The sequence below is a fragment of the Candoia aspera genome, chromosome 7, assembly GCF_035149785.1.
Source record: "Candoia aspera isolate rCanAsp1 chromosome 7, rCanAsp1.hap2, whole genome shotgun sequence".
NCBI lineage: Eukaryota > Metazoa > Chordata > Lepidosauria > Squamata > Boidae > Candoia > Candoia aspera.
In genome coordinates, this window is record NC_086159.1 from 5852319 (window position 1) to 5872106 (window position 19788).

At 44.9% G+C, this 19788-nt stretch overlaps 1 protein-coding gene across 1 annotated transcript; it reads left to right on the forward strand.

Annotated features, from left to right (window-relative positions):
• The first annotated feature begins 12751 nt into the window (after nt 1–12751).
• On the forward strand, nt 12752–15905 carry LOC134501187 (endonuclease domain-containing 1 protein-like). The gene is made up of 2 exons (XM_063308795.1): nt 12752–13174; nt 14955–15905. The coding sequence occupies exons 1-2, from the start codon at nt 12806–12808 to the stop codon at nt 15474–15476; spliced, it is 891 nt and encodes a 296-aa protein (XP_063164865.1). The 5' UTR covers nt 12752–12805; the 3' UTR covers nt 15477–15905.
• The last annotated feature ends 3883 nt before the right edge of the window (nt 15906–19788 follow it).

A 19788-nucleotide genomic window follows, 5' to 3' on the forward strand; every position in this document is an offset into this window, starting at 1 on the left:
GATGTCAGATTTGGGTACTTCAAAGCTTCGAGCGTTTTGGCCTTGGTCAAGAAAGCACCTGTTGATCTCAGAATGCAGAGCGGAAAATCTGCCTTGTTGCTGCTGGTCAGCAGCTGATGACATCCTCTGGCCATAAGTCTCAGGGCTGCATCCTGGAAGCCGCTTCCGTGCGGTTGTCCAGAAAACTGCACGGGCAAGTCAGCAGGAGTCGCGCCCAACACAAAAGAGCTTGACTTTTTTTACACTGTAGCAGGTTGTGTACACTTGTCCTTTGGGCTCATCCCACACATCCACCAAGCTCTAGTTCAAAGAGGGTGTGTTTATCATTTGCTGAGCAAACGCCTTCATAATACGGAGTCTCCATCGCTGAGCCAGTTGGCCACTGAGACAGGCAAGATGATCCAGCAAGAAACACGTTTTTTCTCTGAGAAATTGGAAGAAGGCCTCGTTTGCAAACATGCTGGCCACCTGGAGGAGGAACTTGAGGGAAATCCCCACCAGCGCCCCAGGGCTCCCCTTGTCCTGTGCGGGAGCCCTTCTTCCCTGCTGACTGTGGGGCTGGGGCAGGGCTTTTCGGCAAGCACACCGGTAAGGGAAGGGGGAGCTGAGGGAGGTCCCTGCTTGGTTTGGTAAAAATGTTCACACCTGTTTGCTGGCTGCCACTGAGGCTTTCGGAATGCTCACACAACCCCAGAACCTCAAGTTCTACATTTTGGGATTAGATACCAAGGTAGGCAATACGTTACCCTTGCGCCATGCTTACCGACTGCTGTAGCCTTCAGGTCTGTTGCTGTAAACGGAAAACGGGCTAGGCAGACAGCTGCTGCTTCCATGTGGGCTCAGCCGTGTTTTTCTTTTCGCAGCTTTCTTCACCCTGAGAGTGGTTAAATGTCTCCTACTGCAGGCTCGACACTACATTTCAGCTGTTTCAAGAGTCAGAAGGGTGCCACAGGAAGAGCCTGGCCTTTGCTTGGAGAGTCTTAACTGTCTCACGCTTCACAGTCAGCACGGCCCTACGAAGAGAAATGAAATGAAAAGGAAAGGAAATAGCCAGCATACATTAATATCTGTCCTTCTATGTCCAGCTATGAGGAACCCTTGGTCTGGAGCTTCTTCAGGAATCTGGTTTCATATGGTGGTTTAGATTTAAGTACACAATGTCTAGCACCATTTGAAATCAGTGTTTTTGGGTGAAGAATGGCTGCACATCGACCAGTCCTGGAGTCGACTTTGGTTCTGATAGGCTTCTGATAAAAGCTTCTGCAACAACTTCATTTACATGAATTTATTGCCTCCTTTCACGTACAACTTCAGCAGCAGAATTGAGACAAAAAGCCAGTTTATTTAGACAGTAGAAACGAATCTCTCCCTTACAAAAATATACCTGACTTCTTAGGCAAGTGAGGAAAATATTGGGGTTTGGAAGTGTGTGCGTGCATACATAACTATTACAAGAATGTCATTGACAGATTGCAAGTAGAAGAGATTCAGAGCTGGCTATAAGAAAGATTTAGTAAGCTGACTCAGCAGAAAAGCTCTTTGTCAGAATGTTTCCTGTGCCAGATAAAATGTGTTGCCACCATTTCAAATAAATTAAATTGGCAAGTGTTTAGGGCTTGAAGTTCTGGAGGATGCCTCCCCAGGTGTGTTGGTGCAGCTGGCTGGGAATTTGCGGGATTTGGGAGACCCCAAATTAGAGAGAGATGGCAACTTGAGGCATAGTGGTATATAATGCCAACATCTGAAATGCCGAACAAGAAAGGAGTTTGTTACAGTGATATAATTAAAATCCCATTTCCTAATTGGGCTTCATAAATACGGAAGTAGGGGTGGCTCTGCCAAAATATTTCAGAGATTCTCGGTATACGTTGTATGATTGTGGCCAGCCTTGGCCTTCGCAGATTCCAGTGACCCCTTTAAAGGATAACTGATTTCTTCTGGTGTTCGGAGTCTATTCCTCTTTCTAGCACCATTTGAAATCGGTTATAGTGATTGGGGAATGTCACCATGTTTGAACACAGATGAAGAACTGGTGCCAGTGGTAAGATTTAGGAGTGAAAACTTAGGCCGCCATGCCTCTCTTTGGTGGGCCTTTGCGATTACGAGAGAGTCGCAACTGGGCCACACCGTTTTTCCCCCGTTTGAAGTGAAATGAGAAACAGCCTACAACATCAGACGGTTGTGAAGCCAACTGCAATGAAGGCTGCGCTTCCCAGCAGCATAGCTGAGTGGAACGCCTTCCTCTCTCGAGCGTGTGTGCCTGTGTGCACATGCATGCAGAGAGAGGGAGAGCATGGCATCTCATTACAGGAGCACATTCCTTGACAAGACGAGTGACTTGGGTGCTGCTGAGGAGGGGAGGAAAGGGCTGTGAAATACCCAGCAAATCTGCTATATTTCTCCCCTTTCAAATGGTCATTCACCAAAACAGTAACCACACTCCACAATGTGTGTCACTGGCCACGGATACGGCGCGAGCCGGTTCGTCTGACGCTCACACCACTGGGAGGCCCCTCGCCAGAGCCATGCCCCGGAGGAAGTTCAGTCGTACGCAGTTAGGGTTCATCACCTTATGGACATTAGCAAGGGCAGAAACGGAGGGGGTCACAAAACAGCAGTCTCCCTGGAGTGATTTAGTGCAGCCTTTTCTGGTTTCTGATTTGCAGGTGTGTGGTATTAAAACTCCCATCGTCCCCATCTAACACAGCTGGGCTAGAGAGGGACAGTGGGAATAACAAGCTTGACGTTTGGAGGCTGCCTCCCTGAGCAAGTCCGGTTTGGCCTGTTGCTGATACTGGTTTGCATCGGGTTTGTGGATCTTTTTGCCCCTTCAGCTGGAACTGTGTGGGTGGCAGCTCTTGCCTGGGCTCAAACACTGTATGATTATTACTTGGATGGGGGACCACCTGGGAACTCCAGAGTTGTAGGGTACGCTAAGAAGTTGCAAAAACATCTGGGAAGAAGGGAGTGGCAAGCCACTTCCATATTGTTGCCAGGGAAACTATAGATGTGTCCTTGAAGTCACAGGAGTTGAGCTCAACTTGAGGGGGTTTTTATCTGCAAAGCATAACTTGTGGTTTCCTCTCCAAAGAGGTAAGGAATTAAAATTATTGAGGGTTTGCTACTCTTTCATGTTTGTCTCTCATAACCCCAGATACTCTGTCTCGGTGGATCGAGGCCGTGCTGGATCAGAAAAGTCTGCAGGGCTCAACATTAAAGCAAAGGGGGAGAGGAGTTTGTACTCTGAATGACTGGAGATCAAGTTGTGTGTGTGTGTGTGTGTACAGTATGTGTGGTTACTCATCTGGGGGAGGATCTTGCAATCAATAGGCTTCAACCACAAACATCTTCCCTCTGGGTAAGGCTGAACACAGGAGCTCTGCAGTCACCTTGCGGAAAATAAGCAAATGCAGGTGGTGGAAAGTCTCAGGGCTACGCAGGTCCGGTATTTTGCCACTCCTGCACCAACAACCACTAGTTTGGTGCAGGGGTTTAATCAGGAGACCCTGAGTTCTAGTCCTGCGTTGGACCCCAAGCCATCTGGGTGACCTTGGGAAGCAGCAGCAAGGCAAGAAGGCTGCTCCCAAAATGAAGAAAACTGCAGGGATTTGTGTTGTCTGCAGGAGTCAAGATTGACTTAAACCCCCCCCCCCCGCACCAAAACCCTTAATGTGTCTGCCACATTCCTGGAGGGAACTTTGAGGCATCCAGGGGGGCTCCAATCAATGCTCTGACTTGCTAAAAACTGCCTCCGCTCAGCCTTCTAAATTGTGCCCCCCCCCCCCCGCAAAAAGAAGTGTTAACCTTGCATTACTCACTAGGAAAAGTTGTTCCTCACTGGGAGGAGGCCATGCTGTGTCCCATGTTAGCTAGGCATGGGGGGGGGGGGGGGCAGCTGGTTCTGCCAGCCCAAGCAAATGATTTCTCCTCCCCTGCAGCTGGTTTGTTCACCGCGGCAACTGAGCCCCTGTTCCGTTTTGAAAGTTTGAGAACAAGATACAGGCGCTCACAACAGCTGGCCCATCGCCAAAAAGCTATAAATCAGCAGACAATGGGATGTCCGCCACCTGCACTCCCCTAGAAGCTTCCTCCGGTCCCAGCTTTCTCTTTCGGGACTGATGTTTCCAACGAAGGCCCTGAACCACCACAGTCCCCACTCCTGCTATTTGGTTTTATTATTTTTTTTCCTCATAAAACCAGAGACGTTTTTGGAAATAAAAGACAAGGCAGCACGTTGGCTTTCGCTCCTTTTTTCCTGAACGAGCCTAAGCGGAGCGGTGTGAAATATCCGGGGAGCGCTGGAAGGCAGGCGGTACCTGGCGCACCGCGATGCCAACTTTAGACCGAAGGGTAACGTGGTTCCGCGGCCCCTTTGTGAAAACCTCCAGCGGGTGCCAGCCTCGCCCAGCTGCGCCGCAGAGGAGGCGGCGGCAGGAAGGCGGGGCGGCCGGCGCCCCGGTCCAAAGCCGGCTCGGCATCGGTCTCTTCCGGCCTCTCCGACTGCAGACCCGCTCCCACCAGAAGGCGGTGAGAAGACGCGGCTCCAGGGAAGAGGGCGGTGTCTGCCAATTCAGGCCACCTTCAGATGCGCGAAGGTCGGAGCTTCTGACGCTCAGGGCTTGCTTCCTGACTGCAAAGCAAACCCGCTGACCCTCATGGGCCTCGTGCTTGCACACATTTCCTTGGTTCGTTCTTCATTCGTAGTGGATGCTTCAGACGGACGCCACAGAGGAACCAAATATGCCGTACTGTGCACGAAATAACAACGCGTTTCTGAAAAAGGCACGACTATATTCTGTCGTTGCTTTAGGTGGTAATTACAGCCTCTGGGCACAAGGGGGAGCCAGAGTTCATATGAGAGCCTGATCGTGGCGCTCTGCCTTTGCCTGCTTCATAACTGACATGGTCGTGTCCTTGTGACATTGTGGCTTGTTGAAAATACTACAGTTCCCAGATTCATATGTGCAAAATCATACTTTGTATGCTCAGACAATATATTTAGCCTTACTGAATTATTGCTAATGTAGTTTGCAAACCGTGGTAATGGTTTCACCCTGCCACTTGGGGCTGAACTGGTTAACCATCATTAATATAACATGAAACCAGGCCGCTGGGTAGCAAGGGAAGTGCACACGTGTCTGTGACAGACGTCAACAGCAGCCTTCCAGAGAGATCTCTGCCTGATCTCTACCCACCTATTGCCTTCTCTGAGTTCCAGGGTGGGGCTACCCTCTAGGTGGAAAAGCTCCACTTGGGCCAGGCAGTGAATGCCATCGGTGATGCCCTCCCTTGAAATGGGGGGGGGGGGGGAGAACAAGAGATCCTGCCTTCCCCGGAATGAAGCGTTGAAACAGATGGCCTGGTTTCCCTATTTAACCCAGGTCACCAGGCTGACATGGGTTTGGAGCGCATGGTGCTAGTAGAAACCCAACACGGTTGTAATAAAGGGTTATGGATTTTTATTTTAATACAGGAAACAAGGGATGCGAGAAAATGGGTCAGCCAGCCCTAGTTGCCAAAGAGAAATTTTCCTACTAAAGTTAGTAATCATTAACTTGTCAACAGAAAGAACAGGAAGAAAGTAAAAAGCAGGGCAGAGAATGGGAGTGGATACAATGGTACCTATTAGAGCAAAACCGGCTATGGAAAGAAAGAACAGAGCCAGGGAGGTCTGCCTGCGTCTCCCTGCCAACTGGAATCTCTTACTGGATCCAGTAAGAATCCAGGCTCGATCAGGAAAGCACCTGCTTCTAACTATCTGGCTTCTCCAGGACCGGTGAGAAGCTGACTCAGCTTAGGGACAAAGACACTCCTAATGCTTCCCCCAAACCCGACCCAGGCTCCAATTGGAAGTGGACTATGATAACACTCTGGGCTATCGTGGCTCAAGAATCCAGCTAGCCTGCAATTCCCTTTATCTGCTAGCTGTGCTTAACTTAAAAGCTTTGTCTCTTATTCCCCTGATCACCTTACTTTGCCCCTTTCTAAGCTAAATGTTTCCTTTCGCTTGTTCCCTTTTTTGAAACCATTGTTCTCCAGGCTAAACGTCTCTTTTCTCCCCCTGTGCACGTATCTGTCTCTTTTGTCAGTGCCTTCCATGCACCCACAGCTTTGTATAACTTTCTGCTACTCTTCTGAGATTCAGTTCTCTCCTCTCTACTCTTTGGGACAGATCCCCTCCCTTCCAGGGGTCCTCAATCCTGCTTGCCTTGCTAACTCCAAACGGTTTGGTGGAAGCTTCTGACCACTCCCCCTAATCTCTGCCTTTATTTACCTTAGCATCTCCCATGATCCGGCCTCCTTTCCTTCTGATTTCCTCAGCTGCGGAACTGCACAACCAAATCCCAAGCACCCCAATTAATTTCTTCCCTTGGCCAACTCCTACCACTCGGCACCGGACTATTTCTCAGCCCCACTGTGTGAGAAGACTGCACCTGTGCCTGACAGTTGGAAGAATGCCACCAGTGTTCCTTATACAAAGGGGAAGGTAGCAAGTCAATGCAGAAATTATGGTTGGTTGGTGGGTGGGTGGGTGGGTGGGAAAAGGACCCACTCTTGTTAAGTAGGCCTGGGAAATTAATTAATTAATCAATCAATCAATCAATCAATTAATTATTTCCTGCCTTTATTATTCTTATAAATAACTCAAGGCGGCGAACCTACCTAATACTCCTTCCTCCTCCTACTTTCTGATCAAAATTTGGCCATTTTGATCAGAAAGCTTGAAGAGGTGAAAAAGAGCAAAATCTGGGACATGGAGGCAGCTTTATGTTATCCAGGAGAAGTGCAGCTAGCTCTTTGTTCTTCAGCAATTAATTAAGAAATGCATGAACATGAGGAAGACAGTTTATGGTATCTCTGTTCATTTGGGGAAAGCATATGATGAGTAGGCTGGAATTATGAATTTGTTGCATGAATATGAAATGGGAGGCTGATTGCGGAATGCAGTAAGATCAGTACATGTGGAGGTAAAGTATGATTAGCAAATGGTACAGTATTAAACAGCAAGTAAGTTAAGGAGGTATGATTCCCCTTGGTTGGTTAATGTATTTGTGAATCATTGTTGAAGAAATGTTTGTGGTGGCATTGTGAGTGTGTTGGTACTGGTGAGAGTGCGAATGGATTGAAATCATACTCCCACACTCTGTTGGGAATGTGATTTTCCATGTACTTTTGTATGCAGATGATGCTGTGTTTTTAGCTAAGAATCCAAATGATTTGCAGTGAATATCTGGCAGATTGTATGATGCAACGAGGAGTATGGATCTGAAAAGTGAAGTATCAAAGACCAAGGCAGTTGTGCTTGACAGGGAAAATGGGGTAATTATTGCAAGCAAACATAAATGGCCTAACCAGAACAAGTAGATGAATTTGTGTATTTTTGTAGAATGTTTACTAAAGATTGGGAAATGGGCAGAAATTTTAAGATTTGCAAATGTCGGTAAAAAGGTAGTGAGTAGTTACATGGTTTGCTGCAAGGACTGAATGTTTGTCAAAAGAAGAGAAGACAGCTGTGTAGAAGAGCGTGCTTCCGCCCACTTTGTTGCATGGAGTTGGGTACATCAGCAAAAATATAAAAGTAAGCTGAATACAGTTAGATAAATATTCTAATGGAGTAAATAAATATTCTGTTGAGGACATATGTGACACCACAGGAAGAGAAAGGACCAAGGATGAATCAGTGCTGAATGAATGTGCGTTGAATACAGAAGTGAAGTAGCAGTAGGAAGGAAGTACATTGTGGTGGTGGTTTGGTGATACGGAAACAATGAATGACGATGAAATTGGGAAACCAATCCATGAGTGAAGGGTGAATGGACCAAGACCAGGGAAGTCATGGCTGGGTGGAGCTGATGGGCGCCTCAAAAGGCAAAGCATGAAGTGGTGTGTGTGGATTCAGTGGAAGCAAGCATAGCAGGTAGAGAAAGGTTTGGGGAGGTACAGTAAAGAGCGCTTGTGTAAGTTAGATTTTGCCATGTTTCCCCATCTCTTCTTAATCTCATGCCTTAATTTCTTTGACTTACTATTTCTTTCTCCTTTTCTGCACTCGGCATAACATTGTTTTTCCCCAAAGGGAACATCATAATGAATATTTAGGTATGCATATAATATTATGTGTATATAATAAGCATTTTTTTTCCACACTGAAGTGGTCCAAATGTAGACATCTTTAATAGCATAAGGGTAGATTCCTGCCTTTAGGTAGCCACAGTTCCCAATGACAAACTGTTCCACTACACACCATCCCTCCATATGCATTCAGTGCAAGGGCTGAATTAATACAGAAGGAGTTGCGAAGTGTAAGGCCCGTGAATATCATTTTGCCTGGACCCATCCACCAAAGCAGTGCCACCTTATGGGCAGAAATTAAGTTGGCAGAGAAGATTAAGGCAGAAGCAATAGCCACTAGGAAAAGAAATCCACAGTTCATTTTATTGTGCAGGCAAGGGTTACGACCGCCACATGGGGCTCTCAGCCCTGCAGATTTTTCTTTGCAAATGTTCCCTGGCAGTTTATACCCATTTCCCCTGACCAGACTGTACGAATGGAAAGTAAATCTGAATGTAGAGACAACCACATGGAGAATATTTGTAGAGAAGAAAGATTAAGTGCTTCTGCTCACTGCTTCATCCAGAATATCTGTGCTGAAAAATCTGCATTTTTTAAAGTATCTTTCAGTTTGATGGAAAAGAAATTACTTAAGAAATGTCTTGCAAAACAGAAGAAAAGTTTGAGAAAATCTTCATGGGAAGAGGCTCTGGCATGCAAGATCGGTGGTGACTGAGAATGTCCTTTCTGGCATTGAACAATCGGCAGCATTCCTGATTTATTTAGTTACCTATTTTAGGACACTGCCTGCATCTGACAAAGACAGCTCCTGGCCACTAATATAGTTCCAGTTTTCTCTCTTCCCAGGTTTTAATTACATTTTAAGGGAAGACATTATAAAGAAACTCTCCCTAGAGGCTTTTTTGTGGGTCAAGAAGAAGGATAATGATAGTTGTCTTCAAATATCTGAAGGGCCGTCACATGGTAGAGGGTTCGGACTTATTCTCACTTGCTCCAGAGACTAAGGCTAGATCTCATGGGATGAAACTTCCAGGATGTAGACACAGATTAGACACGAGGAAGAGCTTCCTGAGACTAAGAGGTGTCAATCCGTGGCAAAGGTTACAGAATGGGGTGCTTTCTTCCCCTTCACTGGATAGTCAAACGGAGGTTGGATAGTCATCTAGCAGGGATCCTGCAGTGTGCATGGAGTTGCATTTGATGACCTCTGAGGTCCCTTCCATCTCTGATTCTGTGATCCTTTAGCTTTAAAGAATAAACTTTTAGACTGCCCGTAGCAGTTGAGCAGTTAATTAAAGCTGTACTATTTCTGCAAAACCAGCAGATTCAGTTCAGCGCCCCACTCAGGGAATATATCACAAAGAAAAGTGGAACATTACTTGGAGCTCTGCCAAAAAGGAGCTTCTATTTACATTTTCCCCCAAATGAAGAAACCCACTTTGAATTCAGAGACTTTGCACGGGGTGGGGGTGGGGGTGTATTCTAAGGGAATGCCTTTGCCTATCCTGACCATCCCTATCCGCCTATCTCACTCTGAAATGGCCATAAGCAAGAGAATAAAATTTCAACGAGATGTGCCTTTGATAATGGATGCAGAGAGATTAAATCTTGACTATTTAGGGCTACTACGAGAAGAACTGGCTGAGTGCAAAAGAGCCAGACTGTTTTTATTAGCAGAAGATTAAAAGCTATGCAAATAGCAGCTGCTGGAAACAGGGCTGTCAATGGCCACCGGAGGATCACCCTTGGTCTCCCCCTCCTCGCAATACCCAAACAACTGTTAAGATTTGCTTCTGGCACTGCTGCCATCACCTCCTCTTGCTTCCCAATTTTTTCAGTCTCATTGATGAAGGAACATATGAACTGTAAATTCTTATGAGAAGAACAAGGGGGGGGGGGGGGGAAACATGCAGAATGGATTTTTCCACCATCGCTACTTGTTACGTCTCTGTGTGCGAAAAGAGAGATGTCTGATGCCCTTTTGGAAAAGGAAAGGCTGATGGGCAAGAGCCAGGCTGTGTGATGGAGTGGCGAAAGTGTTGGATTAGGCGCAGGGAGACCCCAGCTGTGGGGCTCCCTCCACTACAGGAGCTCCCTGGGCGGCTTTGGGCCAGCCCCTCCCTCTCGGGCCAAGAGCCAGGGTGGAGGAGTGGGGAACCGGCTGGAATACAGGAGGGGAGGCCCAGCTTTGGGCCTGCCCACGGCTCGACTTTGACACCGAGGCCCTCAATGGTTCTCTCTCAGCCCTAGCCCTACTCACAGGGCTGAGGTGGGGAAAAATAAGAAGAGGGAGGGTCTTGAGCTTCCAAACTAAAGGCAGGATGTGAAAAATAAATGTGTTTCTGCTTTCCAAAGCTTCTGTCTATGACGGTGGTTGGCAACCAGGGTCTTGTAGGTGGTAGAGCAACCATGACGTCTTAAAAGGCATCAATCCCCCCAGCTGAATAAGCCTTGATCTTCCTTATAAATGGCCAAGATCATAGGGGGTGCAAGTCAAGTGAGTTCACCATTTCTGGATTAAAGCAGATGCTGTAATGTTGCAAGCCCTGAGTGAGAACAGCATTCATGGAGAGTGATCTCGTGGGCAAGAGCCACTGGTCTGAGATGGGCAGCTATATACATTGAATAAAATAAATAAATAAGATTGCCAGAACGTTCCCAGACATGATGGTCTCACCAGATTGGGGGCAACAACAACAACAAAATGGGGGTTACTCCTGCCATCCCATGAGACATCACAGTGGCCTGCAAAATCCTTTGTGTACAAGATTTGGTCTACATTGTTTGCAGAGTTTCTGAGCTCCACAACTGTAATATTTTTATGAGGTTTTAGGTTAGCATTTTGTTCTAATGAAGTCTTATCTAATGGGTATATGATAAATCTTATGATATTATCTCTGGGTAATTATTTTTGCAGTCAAGGAGCAGGAGGTTGATTAACCTGCTCAGCTGAGGAATTGGTGAATCTGTGGATTTTGCTTTTCCTCACAACTGTATCCATTTTAATCTCAAATTCTCCCCATTTATGGAAAGGAAAGATACATATTGATGAGTTTGTATTAAAAATGAGCCAAACATCTTCTCATGAATCCACACCAACCAAATTCAATAATCACATATAATCCACCCACGGAAGACCAGTTGGGAATGGTAGTTCTTGCATTCTAAGAGCTGTAATAACGGCCTAAAACATTTGCAAAATTTAGCACCAATTTTGCTCTTCATATTCCTCAACTCCAAAAGTTGCAAAAAAGGGGAGTTGGGTGTTGTGGGCATGCGTGAATCCCCCATTCCCCCACCAATTCACTTTTTGCAACTCCGTCTTAAGGTTTGGGTGGCCTATTAACTCCAGGCCTGACGTGGGTAATGAGCCACTGGAACTCTGTTGCCAATGTTGAAGATGGGAAAGCTCTCGGAAAACAGTCACAGTTTTTGTCAGCACCACAAATATGGCCTGAAAGCCCAGAACCTGCAATCTGAATTTGCAAAACCAGGATTTTAAGAACTAAGCCCTCAGAGTCCCTTGCCATTTCACTTTCTCCCATATCTACATTTCTAAGATCTCTTTTACAAATAACAGTTGTAGCAAGTTCTTATTTTTTTAAAAAAGGCCAACAACTTAATAAAAAATTCACTTGCCTCCAGCTTCCTAATTGATGAAAGACATGGTGCATTACAATAAGGTCGGCTCTATCTTCCCCTCGAATGCCACGTGCCACACCCAGGCTTCTGATGTGTGCATTCCAATGAGATTCGGGTACACAGGTCCTCCAGCTTGAATTGCAAATTTGAGGTAAACTAGGGTTTGTTTTTTTAAAAAAAAATCATGACTGATGTTTTAGATCAGGACTCATGCTTGCATTTATTGCAAGAAGGGATACCTTCAGCTCCTGGGGGCAATCTGCTGTTCCTCTATAAATCCTAATTCTGGAGAAACTTTTCACAGGCTGCACTCTCTTCCCAAGCTCCAGAGTTTTCCACACCATTCTCGTCTTCATCTTCTCCTGCTCCAAGGATTGCACAGCCAAAGGTGAGTCCTGCACCCTAAAAGATGCCTTTAGGAAGCGGTCATTCAGTGTGTTTGGAATAGCTGCTGCATATCATAATCCATCCTAAACTTCTGGGTCAAAATTCAAGCTCCAATGGATTCTTTATTTGGCAATGTTTGCATTTGGGCAATGGAAGCTACCTAGCTTGGTGATAGACCCAGTTCATTATTTTCTTGCAAATGAAACCAGGTTGCAATTCAGAAAACAATTGTCCTGCTTGGAGAAGCAGCCTCTGCAGATGAGCATCTCCGTTTCCCAGAACTGTGGGACCAGAGGCTGGTTTGTATAACAGGCCTTCCTTGTTTGCTGGCTTCTTCCCTGGGACCACAGCACACCCTGAATCAGAAGCTAACCAAATGGCTGTGTTTGCACAACATATCAAGCCACACGAAAGCTAACCAAGGCTGAAACTAACAACATTTGCAGGTTGTATGAATGCAGCCGTAGATGTTTAACTGACCTGGTTATGGACGTTGTGGGAAGCGAGCTGTACAACTAGGACGGGTGGGCTGGGGCAGAAAGGGTGAGCGTGAACAGCAAGAAAAAAGCACACGCAACAGGGTAGAAAAGAAAGGAGTGGCACCCTCCCTCCTTATGGTGACCTCACTCTAGTCATCCTGTCAATGACCGAGTAGGCCTGATGGTGGAGGAAGTGGGCTCTTGCGCAGTATTGTGTGAAACCACCGATGGTCCCAATCAGTGCCTTGCCCCAGTTGGAATCTGGCGGGGATCTTGATGGTCACCTTCCTTCCAATTCCCAGAGCTTCACAACAATGTTGCTGCTGCCCCTGCTTCTGCCGGTTGCCTCGTTTCTCCTGCCAGCAAAGGCTGAAGTGGTACAAGACTTCAAGAACTGCCTCGAGTTCTTTTTGGATAAGTTACCACCTGGAGATTCTCTGACGCCAGGCAACCCTGCAAGGATTTGCCAGTTTTACAAGAACGCCTACCGTTTTGCCACCATGTACGACCGAGAGAAGCGCATCCCCATCTACTCAGCTTACAAATGCAAGCCCGGACAAGGTCCCAGGTACCAAGGTTGGATGATTGAGCCTCAGGTAAGGGTGCTCTTTCCTCACCTGTCCAGCCCTAGAGATGGTCTGCCTCATATTGTTTCTAGCCATTGATCCATCTAGTTCAATATTAACCAACACGGGCAACTTCCAGATGTGTGGACTTCAACTCTCAGCCTTCTCAGCAATGGGGAATTCTGGGAATTCAGGTTGGGAAGCACTGGGTTGAGCACCAAGGTTTCAGATCGTTTGTCCTGAACCTGTTGGAGGTGGAACAGGGGTTGAAACTGGAGCTACCAGTGTGAAAAACCAGCGTTTTCCCAGTGCTGTTCTTCAATTTGTGCCCGAGCGGAATGTCATAATAGTCTAAAGCAGCATAGAACATTTTGATAAAACAAAGTTCCTTCTCCTTTTCTGCAATTTTTCAAATATTATTTTTAAAGTGTGCAGGAAAATGCATATGCGTTATTCTTCACATAAAAATTCATTGGCAGTGAACTTCAGCACTATGTTTACAAGCACTTTTCCTAAACATGTCTTTTTTGTAACTCTTTTCCAAAATATTACATTTCCTCTAATATATGCATTATGCTTATTTTTTTTCCCATAAGAAAACTGTAGCACAAAATTTAGAGAAGCCAAAAAACTGAAGGGTAATTCAGCAAAAACAATAGTTCAGCCTCATCCCTAGGTAAGATAAAGACTTTTATGCGAAATCATCCAATTTCATCAGCATGAAATTAGCAGAAAATAATTTTGTATAATGAAGTAGCAGAGAAAATGAATTAGTTTTCCTACAGTTAAAAGAAAAAAAAGAGTAGATTCTGGAATGGATAGGATAAATCTGTGGCTGAGATCATATTTCCAGCCTGCAAGAGCTTTTGCTGACCCATGGACTTTATCCCAGATCTCCTGGTGACTTCTATTCCTTTTTGGCAAATGTTCACAAGTTGCAATGCATTATTTTGGGTGGTTTGACTTCCCAGGCTAGGCTACATCCCTGAAATGGGTCTAACTGGGTTATCTAACTGGGGCCAATAATACTTAACTTTTTTTTTGTTTTAGCTCATCCAAAGTTGGCTAGGTGTTGATGCTTCATGACTCCATCCGTAGAGTTTTCTTGCCAACAATATGTGACTGCTTTGCCCTTGCTGTCTTCCAGGATATATTTTGGATTTCTCAGTCTGGTTCCCTGGGATTTTCGTATAGCCTCCTCTCCAATGTGCTAACTGGTTCTGATCCTGCTTAGGTTTTTCAAGGTCATATATGTGCTATCACCTGAGCTGGGCTGGTACCACTCTGCATAATGGGCAATTGCAAGAGGAGAAGAGAGGCTGTGACAACTAAATTCTTCCAATCGCACATCTGCTCTCTCTCTCTCTCTGTTAGGAGAATATCTACCACAAAAAGCTTTGCTATCATGAAATGCTTAACTTGGTAACTAAATTAATCTAGTTTTGGGCTTCACACATGATTAAATGCTACACAGACAACAGGTTTAAAGAGACAGAGGGAGAGAGACCCTGTCAAGACTGAAACCAGCCAAGCTTTGCCCATTAGGTCTTTACCTGACCTAATTAAATGTGCGTAAATGCAGCCAAGATCTGCCTAATATGTATATGCTGGTTTGATCTTACATTATAGGAAGGCAGATTCTGACTGAGATCTATCATCTACCTATATCTCCGTCTCTATCTATCATCTATCTATCTATCTATCTATCTATCTATCTATCTATCTATCTATCTATCTAGTCATCCTTCTCCCCCCCCACCCCCGTTCATGTTTCCTGTGAGCGGCTAACTCCGTTCCATTTGTTTTCCAGCTTGTAGATCTCACTTTAGGCAAGAGCATGGAAGATGAGCATCAAGCCAACATTCCTGCTGATATGATAAAAAAGAGCCAGGCCACTTATGGAGATTATGCCCATTCCTTAAATATTGAAAGGGGACACTTGAACCCAGTGGGCCATCAACCTGATGAAGACAGTCGAGCTGCAACTTCCACCTTGACTAACATTGTGCCTCAGTTCAGCAAACTCAACCAGGATGCCTGGGCAAGCTTTGAGAATCGGATCAGAAAAGAAGCTCAGGCTTGCCATGATATGTACGTCATTGTGGGGGTTGTTCCTGGAAAGGAGTACCTCTTGGATCACCGGGTCAATAAACCCAGCCACATCTGGTCTGCAGCATGCTGTGTGAAGGATAAGGAGAGGAGGACTTCATGGGCGGCCATTGCAAAAAACAGTGAGAATGAAGTAAAAGAATGGAGCTTGGAGAAACTACAGAAGGTGCTTGCTGAACTCTATGGGAGGGAGAAAATTGATATATTCAACGGCTCCTGTTAAGAGATACTGAACTGGACCAGGAGCGTGCATGGGGAGGGGGTGTCAACAAAGTCAAGATGGCGGCTGTGTCCATACCATTGAAGTCTTGCTTTTTTTTAATGTGCATCGCACATGCAATGCACATAGAAGTAGAGCAGAGCTTTGATTGTATGGTGCAGCCACCATACTGATTTTTTTTACACACACAATCACCCCTTAGCTGGACATAGTTTTTTTCTGGTGGGCAAATGTAGTGAAAAGCTCCCCCAAAGAAACGCCAGCAACTGGAGAGAATCTGAAGGATCATCTTAGTTCCAAAGCTAGCAGGTTACAACGAGTCACTCCCACCCAGGCAGGCCAGAAACAGGAACCCCAACATTACATAGGTCTTCTCTAGAATGTTGATTAAAGAAAGTGTGAGCATGCTTAGACACTAATAGGGGATTCCAAAATAGAGAATTGCTTTATAATTGAGAAGGGAAACGTGGTAACTTGAAGACATGGGCATAATTCATGGTGTGCAGATAACACAGACCCTTCCTTGGAATGCAACTTCGCAGCTTTGAAGGCTCGATCTGTTCTTCTGAGTAGCTGATCCTGTTCTTTACAGCAGCAACGTACCTCCTGAATTTACTGTTTCCAGTCTGGGCACACATTTCTAACAAACCAGCATCATAACAAGAATTCTTAACTTGGAAGTGCCCTCAGAGAAACACAACTGAAAGCCTACGTAATCCATATAAAAATACTTATATGATCGTATAATTAATTCCAGCTAAATTCTTACACCCAGTTACCACACGGAAATGAAAAATAGATAGGGGTTTTCCCAAGAGATATGAAGGAGAAAAAATAAGCTGACCGTTGCACAGGAGTGCACAAGCTCGTCCTGTTGTTGATTCTGATTGTTGATTTTAGATATTCTCTGGAAAAGGCATTGGAGCATTTCCACCTAGCTATCTACCTTCTATAGCTTATGATTTTATTACTATGGCTTTCTATAAAGCCCATCTTACCTTATCCTGTAGTTGTTGATTAAAAAATAAATATCAAGGAAGTCAGTGAGGGTTCTAAGTATGCAGAGAACAATTTCTGCATCCACAGCTAATGTTTTGCTGGGGGGGAAAAATTTGCTGTGGGAAAAAAATATCCTCAAAATAAAATGGTAATTGCACCAAATATTAGGCTGTGTTTCCAGGCTCTTGTAGAGATGTGACTGAAATCTCACGTTCGTTTCTCTGGTCAGGAAACCTTGGTCCGAATTTTGATCTGTTGCCAAAGAAGGCCACTTGAAATCATGGGTGATAGCTTCCCAGTATTTGTGATATATTCAGGTCTCTGGTCTGGATATCACAAGCTGGAGTTCAGTGAAAGAGAAAGTAAATATTTGCAAAAGTCTCCCAGCTATTCAGGACAAGAACAGAGGAAGGAAAGCGTGAAAACCGCTTGCTTGCTCTGGCTTGTTTCAACAGGTGTGCTTTGTGTTATACTGTATACAAACAAGACTAACTTCACCTTCCAACTCCCTCATCCATTTGCCAATATCTTGGCAGGAATACACGGATAACCACATACAATCTGCAGTTGCCACTGTGTAGGGGTATTTGGACGACTTCAATGTATTTTATCAAACGTTAGCTGTGGATGGGGAAATGGGGCTTCTCTTCCACAATTACCAACCCCCAATAAACAGAGGAAGACATTCATTTAACAACCACAGAATTAATGGTTCTCCAAAGCAACTGTTTTCCATCCCATGCCCTTAATATTTATGTTGGAACAATAGCAACGTAATTTTAGAAATGCATTGGAGGCTTACATGATACTGGGAACAGATACACTGCCCTTTAATAGCTCAATGAAGTATTCCTTGGGGGCAAAAAACCTCTTCAAGAACATATACAGTAAATATACATGTATTTCCTAGTATGGCACAGTTAAACAATTTGGCAAAAGCAATTGAACATGGGTGGTAATATTATGATGAAATAGGCAGGGATGGGGTCAAAAAAGTCAAATGGTGGCGATAACCAGACAATTGAAGCCCCGCCCTCTTTTTGCAGGCACCAGCATATGTTAAAGGGGGTGGGGCTTCAATTGCTCAGCCTTAGCTGCCATCTTGACTCTTTCTCCTTCGCTGCAGATGCCTCTGGAAAGAGAACAGCCTGAGAAGGAACATATGAGATTCCAGAAATGATCCAATATTATGAACGCAGACTCCGTTGGATCTGAACCTCACCAGAGAAACGCTGCTTTGAGGAATACTGCAGGCGGCAGAGACTTGCAAACTACATCTACTGCCTCCTAGTGGTAGCTTGGGGAGTTCAGCTTGGGGAGTTCAGCAAGCTGGTGCAAACAAAACTGAATTCTAGCACCTGCTCTGGGACACCCCTTTGCCAGCCTGCATGCATGAATTAGGGGTTACTCAAAACCCAAACAAACCTTGGTTTATTGTGAAGAAAGACTTGAACCTGAGTTTCTCTGTTCTTAGTCCAATGCCTTCATCCCTATTTTTAAATTAAACTATCTAAATAAGTGAATACAAAACTTATAAGTGTGAATCTATACTATACTTATTTTGAAGTGATATTTGAAAAGAAAACTGAATAGTAAAGCTGAATTTCTACTATAATTGGAAACAAGCATCTGCAATACCCCAAGGGTGCCAGATAATGACTTTATTGACATTAACAAACATGGTCCATGTTTAAAGTCAGGGAAATTAAAAGCACCATTATCATGCAGCTTTAAATTTTTAATCTTAACTGCTATTGGCCCGAGTTTGGCTAACTCAGAAAAGGAAAATGGGCCGAGTATGAAAGAAATATGGACAGAAAAACTAGGGAGTGCCATGACACAAATGTCATGGTGGATGTGGTGCCTAGGGGTCAATAGACACAGTGATATCTGGACTGCAGCCTGTTGTGTGTGTCCCTGCAATCACAGGGCAGTTCGTCTTTTCAGCGGTCCTTGTTAACAGGCAAAATGCTTCAGGTGACCATCCCTCCCTGCCCAGACCAAGGTTGCATTCCCAGAACAAACACAGCAGGGTCAGTTAGAAGTCTAGCATTTTATCTTCATGACATGCTAAGCTTGGTTAGTTTAATTTTGGTTTGTTTTAATTTTTGGTTGTGCAAATCCAGACTGCTTGATTAGCTTTTTTCAAACTATTGTTACAAACCCAGAAAATGGGTTAGTTTAGTAACTAGCTTAAGTGTGCTATGTGGATACAGCCAAAGCAGTACTTTGTTTATTTCTCTTCAGTGGCTATATAGATGGGCTTCATTAGTCTAAAGGAATGTACAAATGAGAACAAATGAAACATTTGAGATAGACACCCACAGACACACATACCTATCCAGGTCAGCATACATTCAGTTCTTAAATCTATCCCCTCTCTTAGCCATTATTACCTCTCTCAGTCTCACAAATATATTAAAGTTATTCACTTTGCTTCACAAGGCTCTTCTGACGATATAAAAGCCTGGCAGAAACACTTAAGCCAACGTGAGAAGAGATGGGATGAATACAGTAAATATTTACAGTATGACAGCTTTCTCTAATGGTGGCAAAAAAGAAAAATATTCATAACTCTTCCCTTTTCCTGACATAGCATTTTTGCTTCACTGAAATGGAAGTTGGTGGCAGTCCAAAGGCTAAAAACTGTTTCTGCAAAAGGTTTTCAAAACCACAAAGAAAGCTGTGAAAAATGATTTCCAACCTATTGCCAAGAAAACAACATGCCATGTATTCCCTGGGAATAAAGAATCAAGCTGGATTCAAGGAAATCTTTACTTTGTAAAGTCAGGCGTAAATGCTGTATTTCTGGGAGCTGTCCCAAGTCCTGATTTCAGTCAGGGCCTTGCTTTGTGATGAGACAGATGCAAGAGTCGCTCCCAAAAAGAGAGGTGTCCAGAACATGGCTGTATTAGATGTTACCGAATATAATAGAATGTGGGGCACTAAAATCTTAACTCAGGAAGACATATATGATGTGAGAGGCATCACCGAAATCTGAGGGGATGACACTCATGATTGGCACACAGCACATTTCCAATAGAAAGGGTGGGGATGTATCACCATGGACTTTGTTTGTGGGGAGCCAGCAGGGAAGGTTGCAAATGGCCATCATGTGGCCACAGGATGCTGCGACCGTCGGAAGTGCGAGCTGGTTGCCAAGCACCCAAATTGTGATCATGTGACTGCGGGGGTGTGTGCGTGTGTGCGACGGCTGGAACTTAGAGGACCAGTCTTAAGTACCACTCATTCAGTGCCATTGGAACCTCAAACAGTCACTGAAGAAGTGGTCTGTAAGTGAGGACTACCTGTATTC

Bases quoted from the DNA above. Each gene is read 5' to 3' on its own strand.
- LOC134501187 (XM_063308795.1), top strand. From the start codon at position 12,806: ATGGTCCCAATCAGTGCCTTGCCCCAGTTGGAATCTGGCGGGGATCTT. The intron at 13,175-14,954 runs GTAAGGGTGCTC...TTTGTTTTCCAG, and splicing joins GTTGGATGATTGAGCCTCAG to CTTGTAGATCTCACTTTAGG.